General features: G+C 44.4%; 1 protein-coding gene across 3 annotated transcripts in view; it reads right to left on the bottom strand.

Annotated features, from left to right (window-relative positions):
- Nucleotides 1-19,674, bottom strand: part of SLC22A18 (solute carrier family 22 member 18) — a 766,907-nt gene that overhangs the window by 57,202 nt on the left and 690,031 nt on the right. For 2 of the 3 annotated variants that reach the window (XM_069624138.1, XM_069624136.1), the window contains exon 8: nt 12,205-12,306. The exons of the other annotated variant lie outside the window; for it this stretch is intronic. In XM_069624138.1, coding sequence (XP_069480239.1) covers nt 12,205-12,306 — 102 coding nt within the window. The remainder of the gene's footprint in view (nt 1-12,204; nt 12,307-19,674) is intronic. 3 annotated transcript variants of the gene reach the window in all.

Below are 19,674 nucleotides of genomic sequence, written 5' to 3'. Positions count from 1 at the left end.
GTCAGAAGGAGTAGAGAAATTCTGACTCATAAATAAGGCGGGCTAACTTAAACATGAATTCTATGTCCTTCACTTCACCCAGGTAGTGTTCTTCAAGCGGCATAGACATGATCCCGTCTCCAGAAGCCACAGGCTAGTCCAGCTGCTGCATTCTGGGATCTTTCAAGGTTCCCAAAGGTAAGCCTCGGCAGCATTCGCGTAATCTCATCTTGAGCTCACAGCTGCCCACGCAATCAATGGCGTACGGTAAGGGCCAAGCTGAGCGGTCCTTCTCAAGACCTTGAGGTAATAGAACCAAGTGCTAACCACAGCATTTGGCTGGTGTTTCATGGACATCTGCTCCTCAAGAAGAACCCCCAAGTTCTCAACTACACAGCTCCAAGCGAGGGATTAAGGTGTGGGAGGATGGAAATTCCCTTAAGGTCATTCCGAGTTTGTGTGGCAAATGGAATAGTTTCTGTTTTTGTACTATCCAGAGTCAGACAATGGCTTTTCATCGAGTCTAGAGTTGTTGTGTTTCCCCTGCTATCATAATATGAAGTCAGAGCGCGACCGGGGGTCTGTATAACGAAGCAGAGGGAGAAGGGACACAGAAAGCACTGTCTGCATTATGTGACATACTACTTGCTAAAGGCCACATCCGATACTGCTTGGGGCTAGGTCATACATGAACATCTTGAGGATGCTTGAGACAAAATAGTGGTTCATTAAAATTCAATGGTAAGAATTAGACAGCCAATGCTCGGCAGGCAGGCTATTCTGACCACTGTTAAGTCTATTGGAAGTACTGGCAGGCCTACTGGCAGGCATGCATGCCAACACTATCCATTCCATTCGGGAGATGCTAGTCCCTTCCTGGTTTTCACTTTGCATTCTGAAAATTGTAGTGATGCTGTTCCCCATTATAAATTCAGGACTACAAGTCCCAGAATGCAAAATGTAAACTAGGACTGAACTAGCATCTCCTGAATCGAATGGATAATGTTGTGATGTATGCTAGTATGTTATCAGAAGCAGTTCCATTAGAGTGCCAAATAGGGCCATTTCTCTAGAAAGAAGGAACTCCTACGTTTCTGAGGATGACATAAAGGCTGGGGGAACTAGTCCAATGCGAGTATGTTGGGATTGTTGGTTTGGAAGGGGGTGTTTTGATTTATGTGTTTGTTTGCCATGTTTGGCTTGTTAGTAAGGTTCTGGCGCCAAATGTGGCAGACTGTGTATAGACCTCTGCATAAAACCCCACCTTGCCATCAACCTTAAGCACAATGGGTGCTGTTTGTGGGCCTACAGAACTGCTCCGGAGGTTCTTTGACTTCTCTGTGTGTTTACCTACTCTGTCAGCCATTGCTCAGCCATGTTTGTAGAATGATCATATTTCAAGTGAGAATTATTCACATTTCAATACATGTTCCAGTAAATGGCTTGTGACATAATTATAGCCTTCCTTCCATCAATGCCGCCTAGATGGGGTAAAGTACATTGCATACCGATGCCGCCGAAAGAATGGCAGTATAAGACACACCTAACGAATATTAAATACTGCTGGGGATGTGGTTTTCAACTGGAATGCGGCCCTAAGTGAAATGCACCCGCAAAGCGCTGTCAATTCCACTGCAGAACAATGGCCCTGACTTATGGGCCTTTCATCTGAGGACATCGGAATGTGAACACGGCCACTGTGACTTCCTTAGCTACGAGAAAGCAGAACGAGGTGTTACACTGAGAGCCAAGCTGTGGGACACAGGTGACCTGCAAGGCTGAGCAGCCCACGCCTGCTTGGCCAACCCCTGCATTCTCGGCATATCTTCAAGGGGAACTCGAGTTAAAAACGAGCATAGGCAAAACCAACCGATTTGGCTTTTGTATTCTCACTGTGCATTAGTAATTTGTCAGCTGTTCCCATCATATATCCAGGTACATTTGTTCCGTTTTACATCTTACATAATAGGTATTGCTGTTATGTACTAGCACATTAGAAGTCGTTATTGATCTCCTCTCGACCAATCCGCATGTTGGGGGTGCAGTCAATAACTGCTAGTATTGACTGCATTGTGAATATTCTGACTTCAAAATCAGATAGGGAAACAGCAAAGTAACTTCCAAGTATAATTCTGTTTTAAAAACACTCCCTCTCAGGGAGAATTTGTTTTTCCAAATGCAACACCCAAAGAGAAACCTTTACAGTTCAACCAATTTTGCAATTAAAATGCTTAACTTAGAAAGAGACCCTTGTTTTGTAAATATTACAAAATAAAAGCATATTACATTTACTAACACGGTTCGATATTTATTTTTCTCACTAGTAAACAATTTCCACTTTACAATCACAGTTCGAAAACCTATATTGTTATTACCAGTATGTGTTAACAGCCTTAATAGACTTCGGGAGGGGTCATTATCGCTTGGGAGAATGCCCTTACCCCAACCTAATTGCATCGGCGACTTGGTGGCGGGTCATTATCCTGCGGTAATGAACTCTCCTTGGTCTATAATGCATTATTACCATAGCAATCTGAAGGACACACACCATTACCAGGTCTTGCCAAGCAACGACCATGCACTAACACCTGATTGCGGTCTAGAGGCCTCCAGGGAGAAGGGCAACACACAAAAGAGATGTGTCCATAGGCTGATGTACAATAGTGCATCATGCTTCTCCCACACATGCTCTGGACGTCACAGCCGAAGAGAGCGCAGGAGCATTTCAGTATGGAGAGTAGGGGAATATGGTGGGGGGGCGAGAAGGAGTGAGAAGGGCACCGGGCAGTGTGAACGGGTGGTGCATGGAGACCCCCCAAAAAAGCGAGGGTGCGGGGTGCAATGGCAGAGAGAGAGTGACAATGAGGCATTGATCCACTAACACCATTAGCAAGAGTGCCATCCTCTGCCCAGGTACTGATATCATTGGATGAATTGCAAAGCTAGGCTGAGAAGTGATAAACTCCCCTTACAGGAGCGCACCTTCACCTTTTCTACTGTAAGGGCACACCCTGGCTCTGGGGAGCATGCATTTCACACCTTTTCACTCGGTGTGCTTCCTTTTATGAAGCACTGCTTAGCATGTGGAATGACACGCAAAGTATAAAACGTGCTTGATGCAATCGACCCTCTTATGTACATGACAACAGCTGGCAATTGTTGGATGTGACAGCAGTCAACCAAAACTAAAAGCAAAAACATTTCCAATTTAAAAATGCTCACTTTGGTTTGCACACAAACCTTTTACCCAGATAATAAAAACCAAAAGATTATACTTTGCTTCAATTTCGGGGGACCCCTAAATCCATATTGATGATTAGTAAAAATTAAGAAAAGACTCTCAGAGTCCCCGGGGGAGCGGGGGGGCGGGTGGGGGGCATTACTTGGTCAAATGCTGCAGGAGGAGCGAGCTTTGGCTAGACTGGTGGGTGACATTACAACGTGAAGATTTGTTTGCTGGTGTTGCCTTTCTATGATGTTATACGTAGTTTTTTTTAAAAACCTTTATTTTTTCGTTTGGCAGGAACAGGCGTAATTAAAAATGACTTCATCCATGGGACAGCAGCACTCATAGATGAAGAATCATTACAGATACGTTATGATCTTGACCATATGATCACTTTTTTGTGGGCCATGCTGCATGTGTGCAACTTAAACAGCAGTTTCTTGCTCCAGCAGTTGCCTCCCTGTTACCCTTCAGAAGATATGCCCCGAAAAACATCCAAATGTCTTTGGGCAGCTCGTGAGTGACGGGCACGAGCGAGAGATACAGGCCCTCATTGTTGTTTACCCATGTCAGTTCCCGCAGCCACTGATTGGTTGCGTTTTAGCCACTTCCTTTTTGCTGTTTCACACAACTATTCCCCAGCTAGGCCCTTTGGGTACCTCAACCCTAACGTGGTTGACAACTCATTCCATATATCTGCCCAGTAGGGTGGCCAGCAAGGTGCATATACCCAGCGTAAGGGAACCCAAATCTGCGGCAACTCTTAGCAGTCATCCTATGGAATCTCTGAAGTGTTCTTTGTGTATATTGAAGTCTGTGCAGTATCTTGAAATCTATAGGGTAACATTTTGAATTGAAGGAACATTTTTTGAGCATACACAACCGCTCCATGTTTTTATCATCAATTGCAATGCCCAGATCTCATACCCATGTGTCCCTTGCCTTGGCAAGTGGCACATTAGTTTCTTCTTGCATCGATGGCAAGATAGGATAAAGAGGAAAACAAACTCTACACATTTAGGTGGTTCACGTCCACTGGCGAGGCACAGCCATTTGGCAGTCAAGGCCGATTTGAACCGCAAGTATTGGAGGACTGTCCCAGAGCTAGGTGTTAATCTTTCATGAAGCACTGATAGCGCCAAGACTATCCCGCTACCCATGGGAAGAGGTCACCCAGCCATTAGAGGCTTACATTATTCCATAATTGACCAATACCACCATCTAGGCTCGGATGCACATTAAGGATGCTCCCGATCGGGGCTTTGCTGCTGTATTGACTCTCTATACTAAGCCTCTTCATTATCCTATGCCAGGCTTTCTAAGTGGCATTCAGAGGGTTATAGGGGTATGGATCAGTGTAACCAATACTGAGCATGGCCGCCCCCAAATGCTAACCCAGTTGCCTTTTCTTCAATTTTCACGTGTGGCTGGGACGTTTTGCGATCTGCCCAGTAGGATATGAGGTAGTATAACGCAAAGTAAGGAACCTGCAACCCGCCCTTTGCATAGGATCGGCACATATCTTGAAGTTTCATATGCACTCCTCCTGGGTTCCACAGGAAGTGCGAGATCAACATCTCGCCTCGAGAACAATTCTGACCCAGACACCCTAGTAGACACCTTTAATAAAGCTATGTCTCATGCACTAGATACTATTGCACCACCCAAACTACGCAAAGCTAAACAAGAAGCCCACCTTAATGCTTGGTTCACACCCCAACTTAAGGACATTAGAAAGCAGAAATGAAAACGCCAAACTATCTGGCACAATTCACCTACTGACGACAACAAAGTTAACTTAACCCCATTCACCAAATATTACAAGACAGAAATTATCAATACAAAAAAGAAATTATTCAATGACAGAATTACTAATGCTAAATCTAATACCAAGGAACTTTTTGCCATCCTCCGGGAAATGGAATCCCCCATCCAACCAACTGACACGGTCCCCAAGGACAAGATATGGTGCACTAACATACAGAACGCCCTATCGAATATAATTTCCACCCTCCAGCTTAAAATAACTAATATAAAGGACACCCTCTCTCCTACTGATCAACAGGCACCTCTAGTGACTGAACCTAATACTATCCCCCCTTTTAGCTTCAAACCTATCTCCATCATCGACACTGAAAAGGTTATCCTCTTACTGAAGCCTTCCAACTGTAAGGGCGACAGTTGCCCAGCTCAAATAATAAAGGACGCAGTCAGAGATTTAGCCACGTTTATCTCGAAGCTCATTAACTCCTCTTTCAAATCCAACACAGTGCCAGCTAACCTAACAGAGACCTGGGTCCTCCCCCTTCTTAAGAAACAAACCCTTGATCGATCCATCCCAACTAATTATAGGCCTATCACCACTGTACCTTTCCTACTAAAAATCATCGATAGAGTAGCCTATCTCCAAATTCAAGATTACTTAGAAGCTAACCATTTACTAGGCTCGCGCCAATCGGGCTTCCGCCCTCTCCATGGCACTGAAACAGCCTTGATAGATCTTAAAACTAAAATTGAGGAATTCAAGGATATTGGGAAAACAGCATTGCTACTCCTACTGGACTTGTCAGCAGTTTTTGATTTGGTGGATCATGCAGTTTTATGCAACCACCTCAAGCTTGCTGCCAATTTCACAGGGGAAGCTATAGCATGGGTCCAATCCTTTCTAGCCAACCGGACTATGAGAGTCTTTTCCACCTCTACCTGTGCCGATCCCATCCAAATTACATGTGGAGTCCAACAGGGCTCCTGTGTCTCACCCACTATGTACAACATTTTCACCAAGCCATTGTTCGACAAGTTGGACAGACTGGGTGTCACCTACACAAATTATGCAGATGACACCCAGATCCTCATACCCCTTACGGCAACTATGAAGTGGACCTGGCTATGGTGAATAAAATATACACCTCATTCAGGCATGGATGGCCACCCATGGCCTCTGCCTGAACGACGATAAAACTGAAATCCTGCTCCTCGGATCAGAACTTAACCTAACTAAACTCACCCCGGACTATGCCTCATTTAACATCGACAATAATACTATTAAGGTTATGCGAGAGGTTAAAACTCTAGGTTTTTACCTCGACTCAGCTCTCACCCTTAAAAAGCAAGTGAACTCCCTCGCCTCTACAACCACTTACACGTGTAAACTCATCCGTGCTGCCAGACCATTCCTGTCCAGTGCCAGCTGCCTCACTTTGGCCAATGCCCTTGTCATGTCCAGACTGGACTAGTGCAACGCCCTATACTCAGGTGCAAAAAAGTCGGTCATTGACAAACTCCAGAGATTACAAAATAATGCCCTAAGAGCTGCTTTGAATATCTCACGTAGAGAGCATATCTCCAAACACCGGACTGAGGCCCACTGGCTAAAGATAAAGGACAGAATCCTCCTTAAAACTATTTCTCTCACATCCAAATGCCTCAACAATCAAGCACCCCCCTACCTAGCTGAAAGAATCAACTAGAGACCCTCAAACCGACTGACAAGATCTGCCAACACCTTCTTACTTGAAGTCCCGAGATTCAAACTTACCACAGCAGGTGGATCTAGCTTCCCTGTTAGAGCTGCACAATCATGGAACATACTCCCACCTGACCTCAGACGCCCATTACCCTACACTAGATTTAGATGTAACGCTCTCAAATGGCTGCACAACAATGATATGTAACGATATTCACCCTTATCTAGCTGATCATGCTATACATATGTTAAGACGGTATTCTTCTACGCTTACCCATCTTGATCCTATATGTACTCTATCACTTGTATCATTTGTTGTAAGTTACCTCTGTTTTGTAATAGCCTGTGTCAGGCACTGTAACTAAGTTTCGAGTCTACTTGTATTGTTGCGCCCAGCTGCCCAAGGGCTTGGAGCGCATTATCAAATAAACAAACAAACCAACAAACAAACATGTTGAGTTCTTTTAAGAGGGTTCTGCTGAGGACGATGGGCAGGTTCAGGAAGAAGTATAACGGCTTTGGCAGGACTACTATCTTGATTAGTGCAATTTACCCATCAGGGGTATGGACAACCTCTTCCATCTATCCATTTTAAGCCTGACGGACTCTAGACAGTCCCCTATATTTCTAACGTACAACTGAGCCCGATCTCTAGAGACAACACGTCCTAAATATTTCATTGCTTGCAGAGTCCATTTCAGATTAAAGGCGGGTATAGGTAGTAAGGATTACGTAAAATATTTTAAAAGCTAATGCAAGCAAACCTACAAAGCACATTGTTAGTTTACTGGGAAGACCCTTTTGGCCTGTACGCATCATTATGTGTACCTTTTTTGTATGCCTGAAAGTGAAGAGGGCGATTTAGCTGCAAAGCGGCTTTTGGCCCCTCCAACAGCAGCCATAGGTAAATCTTTGGACTAAGACCCCACCGCTTCTTATCCACCAGTGTCAGGACCATACTACTGGTGGGCTCCTCCCATGGCAGAGAACAGTTTTACTACGAGCCTCTAGGTCCCGAAAGTTAACACATTTTAGCGAAGGGATCTGTGCTACAGCCTCAGTTTATTTAAGCAATGGAAAGGGGAGTTTGGAATAGACGTCGTCATGGGTTTTTTAATCAGGTGCGCTGTCAAGCCTGTACACTAGCTATGCCTGCATTAACAGACCCCAAACTGGAGCAGACATTAGTTTCCCGGTTTCCATTAAATTACACATTTCATGAACTCGTTTCTGGTTTTTGGAACCACATTGCCTTGTGTGCCTCGAGCTGTCGTGGATTTAGATGAAACTGCATCATTTTTCAATGTTTCTTCTATGAAAACTGTGATTATGGCAGCCTGGATACTTGATATAAGAGTGTGCGTTTTCCAACTAAACAGGGAGCATGGAAGTATCACTTTTACCTAACGCCATATTTACTATGAAAGCCTCATCAAAACAGGTCCACCCCTGTTGCTAAAAAAAACCCATTAAGGACCACATTGATACCCTCGCTCCGGCCCTTGCCGATTTTTGAAACCTCTCCTTTGCCTCTGGATCTTTTCCCTCCCCTCTGAAGCACTCCCTTGTGCATCCTCTCCTCACGAAACCCACTGCTGATCCTTCTGGTCCGGCTAACTATCGGCCAATTTCCATTACTCCCTTTTTGGGTAAACTCCTGGAAAATCTGGCCATCTCTTAGCTTAACCTTCTTTCCAATTCTGTTGGCTCTCTCCATGGCCACCAATCTGGCTTCAGAGCTGCCAGAAGCATAGAAACTGCTCTCCTGAACATCTGTGAAGATTTGCTCTCCAACCTTGACTCTAACATTCCCTCTGTCCTCATCCTACTTGATCTCTCCTCTGCCTTTGACACGTTCAACCATACCACCCTGCTCAACCGTCTCTGTGACAATCTGGGTATCACTGTTCAGGCTCTGGCCTGGCTGACCTCTTTCCTCTCTGATCGATCCTCCCAAGTCCAACTTGGGTCCTTACTATAATCTATCTCCCTCTCTACCTCTGGTGGTCTCAGGGGTCTAACCGCTCACCCTGGCTTCTCAACCAATACCTGGCAACTCTCGCCTACCTCATTTCCCTTTTCTGCTCAAATTTCCAGTGCTATGCTGATGACACTCAACTCCTTTTCAGGCTTCCCTCTGCCACCTCCTCTCCTTCCCTCATCTCTGATTGCCTAATCGCCATTCAAAACTGGTGTTCCGCCAATGATCTTTGTCTAAATGCCAACAAGACAGCGATCCTCCTCATTGGTACACCTTCACCTTCCTTTCCCCTCACTCTCTGGCCGGCCTACCTTGGCCCTCCACCTACCCCACCTGCGAGGCTAAGAACCTCGGGGTCATCTTTGACTCCACTCTTTCCTTCTCCGCCCACATCTCTGACCTCTCGAAAAAGTAAAACTTATTACTGCAATTCCTCAGAGGTACTCTGCCTTCTTTTCCTTCCCTCAGACGCTCACTTTCTCCCAAGCTCTAGTTCTCTCTAGGTTGGACTACGGTAACAGCCTGTTTCTAAATCTACCTGCCCCCACTATCCGCCCTTTACAACTAATACAGAACAGGACTGCAAGACTAGTCCTTGGCCTCAAGCCCTGGGATCGTATCTCTCCAGCTCTGAAATCCCTTCACTGGCTCCCTGGGGATGCAAGGATTACATTTAAAACCCTCTGCACTGTCCACAAGGCATTCTGGGGCCTGGGTCCAAAATACCTTCAACTATCCCTCTGTAAATACGTTCCCCTCCTGACCCCTTTGCTCCTCTACTTTAAACACCCTCAGGGTCAGTCGTTTTTCAAAGAAACAGGCTGGAGGTAGATCTATGTCTTCGGCTGGGGAATCCCTTTGGAACAGCCTCCCTGCCACCTTAAAACTTGAGGAGAACCATCTCTGGTTCCTGAAGCACCTCAAGACCTTCCTCTTCACTTCTACCTGTGCCCCTCTTCTCCCCTGCTGATCTGTTTTCTTTCTCGGCTCTGTGCACCTGGTCACCCTCTGTCCTTTGGGCCCAGGTACCTGCTCACCCTGCCACCCACCTGCACTGCCTCCGGGCCACCCCTTGCACTGGGGTCTGTATCTGCACCCATACAGTCCCCCACCCACTTTTCTTCTGCACTTATCAGATATGCCCTATCTTCTTAACCTAGCACTTGCCACCTGCTGGCTGCAGTACTACTGTTTATCGCCTTTATTTATTTATTTTAGTTTTTATTATTTATTCTGTCTCTCCTCTGTTCCGCACTTTCCACTTCTCCCCCCCACCCTCTTGACACTTTCCCTCTTTTCCCTTTTCCCATGCACTTTTTCTCCCCTGTTCCTCTCCCTTGCCTGGTCGCACTCTAAAACAATTGTGTACGAGCGCGATATAAATGAAATATAATTGACCATTTACTCATAGGACGTGTTGGAAAGGGTACCACATGTCAGATCAAAAATGCAGAGACAGAATAAGATAACTGCTCTTTGTATTTTGAAGCGTTTCAGTCCTAATGCTGCCTTAAAATGTGGCTGATCACTGCATACGCCCATAGCCGTTTCGACAAGTGAGTCTGCAACATTTGGCTCTGCAGAAGTGTTGTACTATGACTCCCATGATCCCCCTCCATTGACTATGCTGGCTATGGCTGTTGGAAGATGTAGTACAAAACATCTGGGGTGCCAAAGGTTGCCTACCCCAGATTCAAGATGAGTTTCAAATCCCGAGAGTCCCAGGATAGTGAGCACTTGCATTCATTAGGGCCCCCAGCACTGCACTTCATGGGGCCATAGACTGGGGGTTACCAGACATTTGGTCGAAAAAAATTGGTCGATCAGACAAATGGTCGAACCAATTTGGTCGAAAACCAAATGGTCGAATTTTTTATTTTTTTTATTTTCACCCTTTTTTTTTTTGGGGGGGGGTCCCCCCAACCCCCTTTTTTTTCTAAAAAAACCCCCCTTTTTTAAAAAAAACGAAAACCAGAAAAATAAATATATAATTAAAAATAAAATTCGACCATTTGGTTTTCGACGAAATTGCGTCGACCAAATGTCTTTCGACCAGTTTTCGGTCGACCAAATGTCTGGACACCTGGACTGGGCTCATAGCCAGGGAACTCTGCATCAGGACCATCTAGTTGGCTTTGTTGTAGTCCCAAGAGGAACAGGGTGCCATGATTTAATGAATACCATCTTGGCCTACAAATCCTGGTACTGCAGAGAAATGGCCACTAATTGAATGTGATACAGAGTGACCCCCCATGGACTGAAACGTGTCCTACGTAGATCAGGAGACAAGAAAGAACAATCATTGGCAATGAACTGTTTGGGCTATTGTGCAGGCGTGGTAAAGGCACTTGCCAGGCACCGCCGTAGTGGTATTAACTGGTCATTGATAGCAGCAGCTGAAAAATGGTGCAAGTATCTGGGCATATAAAATTTGAAAATGCTTGTTTTTAACAGGACTTCAGTGAAGGACCTGTATAGTGCTTATAAATCGAGTGCCTCGAGACAGACTTGGTTCAGGCATTTTTATTACCAATAGAGGTTTACAGCTCCAATTAAGTCATTACATTTCAGAAGACTGCTTTGAAAAAACACTATCAGGCACTCTAGGTGCAACCTTATGGTAAGGCTTGATTAAAGCGTGCTCAAAGTGTTCCCATGAGGAGGTGTTCTGGGCGGGGAGCGACAGGAACTGGGTGGGAATGGACCTAGGTATTAGCATTGCCATGGATAGTCAATGGGTGGGCAAATAACCAAACAATACCCGCCAGCTGTGTCTCCCTCCTTATATGCCATTTCTCCTTATCTATACTCCAATGTAATAGTTTTGGCTTATAGGTGGTGCATGCGCCACCTGACAGCACAATCTAAAAAGGGAGCTTCCCGAAATGATGTTGTCAATGGCCCAACAGTACAAACAATCCCTTATATCCGTAGCCAGGTGCCATAGCGAGACAGAGGTTAGCCCCTTAAGGCGACCAAGGCCATGCTCCCATAACTGCTGCGTGGTTTATTGGCATATGTGACGCTCTGATTTTTGGCTAGTGGTGCAATCCTCTGGCAAAGGATATGTTCCAGACAAATGCAAGGAATTGCCTTACGGTCACAGATTGTGCATGATTGCTTGGCAACCACAGCCCCAGCATCCACCACTACTGTCTTAACGGCGCCACTGCATTCACATCAACCTCTGCGCGGTCATGTTTCCAGCGCAGCAGCTCCACTGCAGAAACGGGCAGAGATACCAACTGCCCAGAGTCACCCTTTCTAAACCCAAGCATAGCACTATGATTTTGGGGTCTCCTCTGTGCTGAGTGATCGGACAACCCAACCCAGCCGCGGCGACACATAAGCACCAGAGTGAGAAAGGGAAGCGCGAAGGTTGCCACATTGCCAAATGTTTCTCACTAATGTATGTTGCGCTGTTCGATGTCTGGTAATATCGATCCTATATGATGTCCTATACACAGTGAATCAATGTTGAACAGAAAAGGGATCTAGATGTGCTGCTATAGGCGTAGAGTTTGCACACACAGATGCAAGATGGCCGCTTACCATTGCCAGGCCGACTGCACTGGAGACAGTCAAGCTCACCAGAAGGAGGGTGCCATCGGAAAATCGACTCGTCAGTTGCCCAATCACAAGGGCCTGCACAACCTGGAAGCAAGCAGACAAGACACAAAGCAAGTCACAGTTTCGTAGGAACAACACGCTCGCCATGATTTCAGATCTTCACACAAAGGAGGGTTTGTCCGACTGTCTCCTTGGACAAAGGGCGAGAAAAAGTTTGGCTGCTCTACAGAGGTCGAAGAAGGCAGTGCCAGACCAGGGCACCAGTTGCTGATAAACAATAGGCTTCTCTTTATTTCACCCCCTGCCCCCTACGTCTCCTTTATGCAATGTTCTGCTGCATCTCAGCTATGCTTGCACTCAGGGGTGTTACTATGTTGTTATGTCTTGCTAAGATACAGGGCTGCGCTGATGTCCGGACTTTCGGGACTCGGGGGTAGCTAGTCTTTTGGTTGGTGCCCCTGAGCCTCTACTGGGGCTACAACAAAAAGATCCAGGCCCAGTGGAGTAACTTTACTGAAAATGTTGGTGGGGACATGACAACTGAAGGAAAGGGGTGGAGGAAGGGTGGCTGGTGACTCTGAGGGATAATGCTAAACTACGACACTACAAGAGTCACTTGCCGATGCTCTGTTATGACTTGTGTAAGACTGGTGCCGTACCTTTAAGATTTAATTCTAAAGACAAGCCAGTCTTCTGAAAGTTATAACACCACAGTGTGTCTTTACAATTCACAGCATTGACAACATAAAAAAATGCCAGTCTAGCCAAATAAAGCATGCTTGCTTTATCAAGATGCCCAGAATAAAGTTATGTCACAGTAAAAAAGGGCTAGACTGGCTGCCCCAAAATCCCAGTCTGAGTCTAGCCATGTAATATTTAATATTTGCCTTCTCGATACCCATAAACAAGTGCCGCACCTGCCAAGCACCTCTCGTGCACACATATACATACATACATACACACACACTAAAACTTCATACCCATTCACCATGGACGGCATCAGGGCATTTCAGCCTTTTCAAATAAAAGAGGCCTCGAGCCTTAGGGGAGGCCCCCAGCACCTGCCCCTATGTTGCCAGTCAGCACACAGTGGTCTTGTAACACAGCATTATATTAATTTCTCTATTTTAATTCTCAGGCTTAAAATGTGCACTTTGCGGCGCTCGCATTACAAACTGCGTTTTCTCTTCCCACGGGATACACCAAAGTGTTATCTCCTCTTTGCCTTCTAACAGTGGTTCCTGCACATCAGCCACTTACTGTCAAAGAAGGGTTTAGAGCTCTTCAGTGGACATTTAGCTGGCTGGCTGCATCGAGATAATTGGTGGCTATTAACCTTATCATTGTCACCATTGTAATGTATGCACCCCACGGGTGCCTCAGACAGTTTTTTTCTCTAAGCTGGGGGCCCCCAACCATCATGTTGAAAATGGGCCCCCACACATCTTCATTCCTGCCTGCCACTCACCTAGTGATACAACAACATAACATTCACAAAATTAATTCCACCCAGAACAAACAAACCATGCATTATTTATCATTCATTCACAAAAGTCGACACACATAAGCTTGTACACACTCACCTACTCACAAAGACATGCACCATTGCAATGCAGTGTGTGCCCACACCATTCATATGTACATTACATACACAATAACACATGCAAACAGTGGCGCACAGCCATTGAGCGGACCATGCTTTATCCCCCCCTGGCCCTGACAACCGAAATGTTGGGCTATGTTGACTAGACCTGTCTGAACTACAATGCCATCGCAGGACAGGACCTGACAAACAGTGCTTGGGGGAGGGGTGCACTTTTAACAAAGGCCAGGCAATTAGTAATAATTTAGCATATTTCATTGTTAGCACATGAATTTGTATGCATACATGTTTAGGCAATTGAAATCATGATGAGTGACTAGGTACTTGCACGTCAGGGGAGTGAGCAGGACATGGGAGACAGCAGGCAGCTCATTCTGAAAGTCCTTAAGTGAGTGTGTGTTTCTGACACAGAGACTTAACAACTTGACTAGAATAGTCTCATTAGAATATGCAGATGCACCCACAAAGTTTGCCCCTCTCCCGGCGACTCCGGCAGTCTCTAAAAGTTAGCCCCTCACTACAGGGTTAGCCCGCAGTCAGGGCCACTCCTAGGATTTGCATGGCCCTTGGTCGGCAAATGATGTGTGGGTCCCCTTGTAGAAAATGATGTAAAACAATTGTCATTCATATCCATAGGCATCAGATAAACTGATGCTCAATATCTGAATGTTAACTGTTAATATTACAGTTGTAGCAATATCAGTAGTGAGGCTTATTTTGGAATAGCCGACCGAGTGAGCCGAATCATTTGTAGTCGAGGTGTTCACACACTTTTGCGCCAAAGTGTGTGAAAACCTCAACCCAAATTATTGCATAAGGAGTAGAGGAACTCATTCTCGTTTCACACGCATGCAACACCATCAAAAACCTAAGGAATAGAAAAGGGTGCAGGGGTAAAAAGTTGATATCCCCTAAGTCCTCAAGCTTTTTTCTTGTACCAATACAAGATGTGTGCTTTGGGGACACATTCATGTGGTTTTGTGGGTTAAAATCCTGGTGGGCGAAAACTTGAGAAAACAACCTTTTTTGCATACTGGCCTCAAAACCACCGAAGGGGGATTGAGTCGGCACTGTGAAAAAAGTAAGTGGACTCAGTCAATCCACATGTAATCTCAACTTGTACCCTGAAAATCAACACAGGAGCAGGGAGAACATCTTCAGTACAGCAACCTCTCTTCCCACATCCATGGACCTGATAAATCATCACAACAAATGTGCCCTCTGATCCTTTGCCCCCCTCACCATGACGTTTGGCTTTCAGCAATACTCTGTTTCATAAATCTTACCTGAAAAGTACACACATCATAATTAATGTACTCCAGCAATATAGGAATCCTTTATTTTCACCCCATCTCGAAGACTACAAATACCAGAATGCAATTCCACAAAATTATAAAGAATGGCATGTAGGCTGTCTTTTAAGACTTAATCATACCAAAAGATAATGTGAACAGTAAACTTTTTGCATCTTCTCCCCAAAAAATAAAAAATACTTAACACACTAAATGCGAACATATGAATACTATCGATGAATACTATGAATTCCACCCAGTCCAGCACCCTGGCAGTGGCTGCTGACTTTGAGTCAGGCCACCAGACAGGTTGAGGAACTGCACCGTTGGGGTATCCCTGCCACCCGCTTTATGTAATGGACAGCCAGGCTTGCGCTGTCCAATTACTTAATTGATGCAGCGGCTGCAATGTCCTATTCTGCCTCAGCCAAAAGATAGGGGGGACAACTTGGCATGCCACGAAAGTTGGGGGGGACTTGTCCCCCATATAATTACGCCCATGTCCAGGCCCCTTCAGCCCCCACCCCCTAGAAACGCCTCTGCTTGCACTCTATAAATCCCATACATATTTTTGTCCTGTTTCTTTTGTTTTGTCCTTTTGTGTCTGTGTCGCGCCCCGATGCCTGAGGGCTTCTGGCGCATAATAAATAAATAAATACAAATTCAATTTAAAAATAAATACATACATGCACAACCCTGTACCTTTCAGCACTGAAAGTCATGTTATTTACATAGGCCACCTTTTGAGAGGTACAATTGTCATGAGGGTGAGCACAAATCTCCGGAATTTGTGCACGTTCGAGCATCTTGAATTTCTAGGTTTCAGCAAAGGCGATTCAATCGGGATTTACTTTTTGCCTAATTTAGTGCACACATTTAGAAATTCCCATCAATGTGGGGAAGTTGTTTGAGAGAGAGAGTGAGTGCGGTAGATGTTCAGGCTAGTGTAGGAAAGAGAATTATTTTAGCATTTATTCAGAATAGATCAGAATTAGGCTAGGGTAGAGTAGGCCTGATTAAAGTTTAACGGAGGACACCTGAAATTAGGGTTCAGTACAGATTGACACTTTTCCTGAAGGAACGGAAAATTAGAGCGTGACACACTCTTTTTTCCTAAGAGAACATAGCAGAGAAAGAGAGAGACTTGTTTCCCTGTCATAATATGGCATCACATTGAGGGACAGTTCATTTATTGCCCATAAAGAATAGAACCCCTTGAAGGGAACTTTCTGAGAGAACAGAACATTACAAAGAGCAGCACTTTGTTTTCCTGGGAGATCAAAACACCACAAAGAGCGGCACGTTGTGTTTTCCTGGGAGTTCAGAACATCACGAAGAGCGGCACTTTATGTTTTCCTGGGAGATCAGAACATCACAAAGAGCGGCACTTAGTTTTTTTTTTAGGTTTTTAAAAATTATTTATTTAAAAAAAAACTCGCATCATAGAAACATATGTACAATATGAAAATGTCATCCATTAATTACATCAAAATCAACAAACTATATACATCAGAATCAACCCCACTCCCCCCAGGAATCACAGTACAATCAATAAAGAGGTCTAATACAATAAAATAAATTTACTCCAAATCTTATTAAATAATGCATTTTTCTTCTCCCTCTGATACAACACTCTTTCCATATCCACTAGGGAATGCATCTCTGCAACCCACTCCTCAATAGTAACAGGGGTAGAAGTTTTCCAATGTCTCAAAATCAGTTTCTTCCCCACCAATACACCTCGAAAGATCCATTTCTTCTGAGATGTATGCAGTCCATCCAACATATCATTGCTACCTAGCACTATGGTGTTAAAATCCATATGAACCTTCTCATAAAGAATCTTTTCACAGATCTGGTCAAATACGAACCATAAACCCCTCACCCTTGAGCATTCCCACAACATATGCTCTAAGGTGCCCACCTCATGCAGATATGTCCAACATTCAGAGCTGTCACACATTCCCCTTTTCATCATTCTCTCAGGCGTCCAGTATGTTCTATTCAATATCTTAATTTGACGCGACCTGTCAGCAAGACTCAAAGAGCACAATTTCACATTCTCACAAATACGCATCCAATTATCCTCCGCAATATCTTCATCAAGTCTCCGATTCCAATCCAATCTCAAAGCATCATTAGCCCTATAGATCGACACAATCAGTCTATAAATATAGCTCACCAGGCCACATCCACTCGCCCCAGGCTCCCAACCAAGCATGTCTATATTGATCCTCCTTTCCATAACCACATCCCCCACCGCATCTCCTGATCTTCCGATAGTCTGCCAAACAAAAAGTAGGAATTTCAAATTTCAACCGAAGCTCTCTAGCCGTCATCCAATTCAAACCATTGAATAGATCTCCGATCCATCGCACCCCAGCTAGGTACCATTCATGCCAAAACAAAATTGTCCCTTCATGTGTAATGCTTGGATTCAGCCAGATTGAAGCACTCGGATCTTTTAATGCATTGAAACCCAAACACTCATTCAAGGCAACCCATGAGTTCCGCAAGCTCCTAGTCAGTGGGTCCTCCATCTTTGTTCGATGTGGTTTACTGGTCAACATAGCCCTAGGCGATAATGGGCCTACATGGCTAGGCTCTGCACATATCCAATTCTCATGCTCTGATTTGAGAAAGGCAAATACATTTTGTGACATAAAAGCCAGATGGTATGCTTTGAAATTAGGGACTCCCAGCCCACCCTTAGACAAAGGCAATTGCAATTTGCTAATCTTCAAACGAGGTGGCTTATGATCCCACAAGAAGTCCTGCATGAGTCTATCCAACTCTCGCCAAAAATGTTTCTCAATATCTAATGGGATCATACTCAGTACGAAGTTTACTCTAGGAGTCAACACCATTTTCAAAGCATTCACCTTCCCCCAAAGGGAAAGGTGCAACAAGCACCATCTTTCCAAATCAGATTTGAAAGCAGTGCACACCATATTCATATTTTCTCTCACAAAATTAGTAACATTAGGCAAAATCCATACCCCCAAGTATAATAGTTTATCAGCGCACCATTTAAAGCCCAAATGTGTAATAAATTGTTTGTCACACAATGGGTCCAATGGTAGAACTTCTGATTTTGCCCAATTGATCTTGTATCCAGAGCACTGGTGAAAGGCTTCTAGAATGTTCATGAGAACAAGCACAGACTCACCAAGGTCCTTGAGGACTAATAACAAGTCATCAGCGTACAACCACATTTTTTGTTGCAACCCCCAACATCTAACGCCTTGTAAGCCCTCCTCATTTCTCAATGTTATAGTCAAAGGTTCAATACCAAGTACAAATAACAAAGGAGACAACGGGCAACCTTGTCTCGTGCCACGTTCTAATTCAAAAGATTTTGACCTCTGACCATTAGTTAACATCAGCCGTTGGCCTGATATATAGCAGTTTAATCCAAGAACAAAACTGAATCCTGAAACCCATTTTTTCCAGTACTTTAAACATAAATTGCCAGTTAACTCTATCGAATGCCTTTTTGGCATCCCGTGATAGGACAGCCGAGTCTTCTGACATCTCTGATGCCTTTGTGATAGTGCATAGCAGTTTCCGCATGTTACTGGATGTCATCCTACCTTTAACAAAACCAGATTTATTCTGATCTATCAGCTTCGGCAGAAGATTTTCCATTCTCAGTGCTAGAATCTTGGCCAGAATCTTATTGTCCACATTGATCAAACTAATCGGTCTCTAGTTGGACGCCAGTGATTCATCCCTGTTTTTCTTTAGAAAGACTGAAATAGTTGCATGTCTAGTCGTGTCCTGAAGTATTTCTCTAGTCTTGGAGGTCTTATACATATCTGTCAATAGTGTCAATGCTGAATTAGGCAACCACTTATAGAATTCTACTGGCAGTGCATCTGGCCCCGGAGACCTACCAACGTTCAATTTTGATATTGCTAGTTTGACCTCATCCACCGTGATCGTTTCCTCCAGTAAAGTAGCCTCTTCCTCCGAAATTACTGGCACCTGAATCTCCTCCAGAAAGTCTCCATTTGCCGCACCAATATGGGGTTCATTTTTATACAATTCCTCATAAAACTTTCTGAAAACATCATTTATACCCTCTGGAGTGAATGTGATCTGACCATTAGAGTCTGCAATAGACGTGATCAAGTGCTCAGACTCTCTCAGCCTCAATCTATACGCTAATCAGCGATCACATTTCTCCCCATGTTCAAAATAAGTGCATTTTGATGGAAATACTTCTTATCTACCCGATTAGATATTAACATCTTCAACTCTCTTTTCAACATGTTTAATTCGGGAAGCAATTCCACTCTCATAGGATCCACCATCAGAACCCCTGACATATCTTTAATCTTCAATTCCAGTACTTTCTGTGAATTGTCCCATTTTTTTTTCAACCCACTCGCCAGACTAATAAACATACCTCGAACAGTGCACTTAAAGGCTTCCCAAATCATGTCAGATCCAACTTCTCCATTACAATTCTCCTCTACAAAATAGTCTATTTCAGTTGCAATTTTGTCCATCACTTCTAGATTGTCCAACAAGATGTTATTTAGTCTCCAAGAT

This window comes from Ambystoma mexicanum, chromosome 11, assembly GCF_040938575.1.
Source record: "Ambystoma mexicanum isolate Mex_15411 chromosome 11, UKY_AmexF1_1, whole genome shotgun sequence".
Lineage (NCBI taxonomy): Eukaryota > Metazoa > Chordata > Amphibia > Caudata > Ambystomatidae > Ambystoma > Ambystoma mexicanum.
This window is presented reverse-complemented; position numbering and strand designations above follow the sequence as displayed.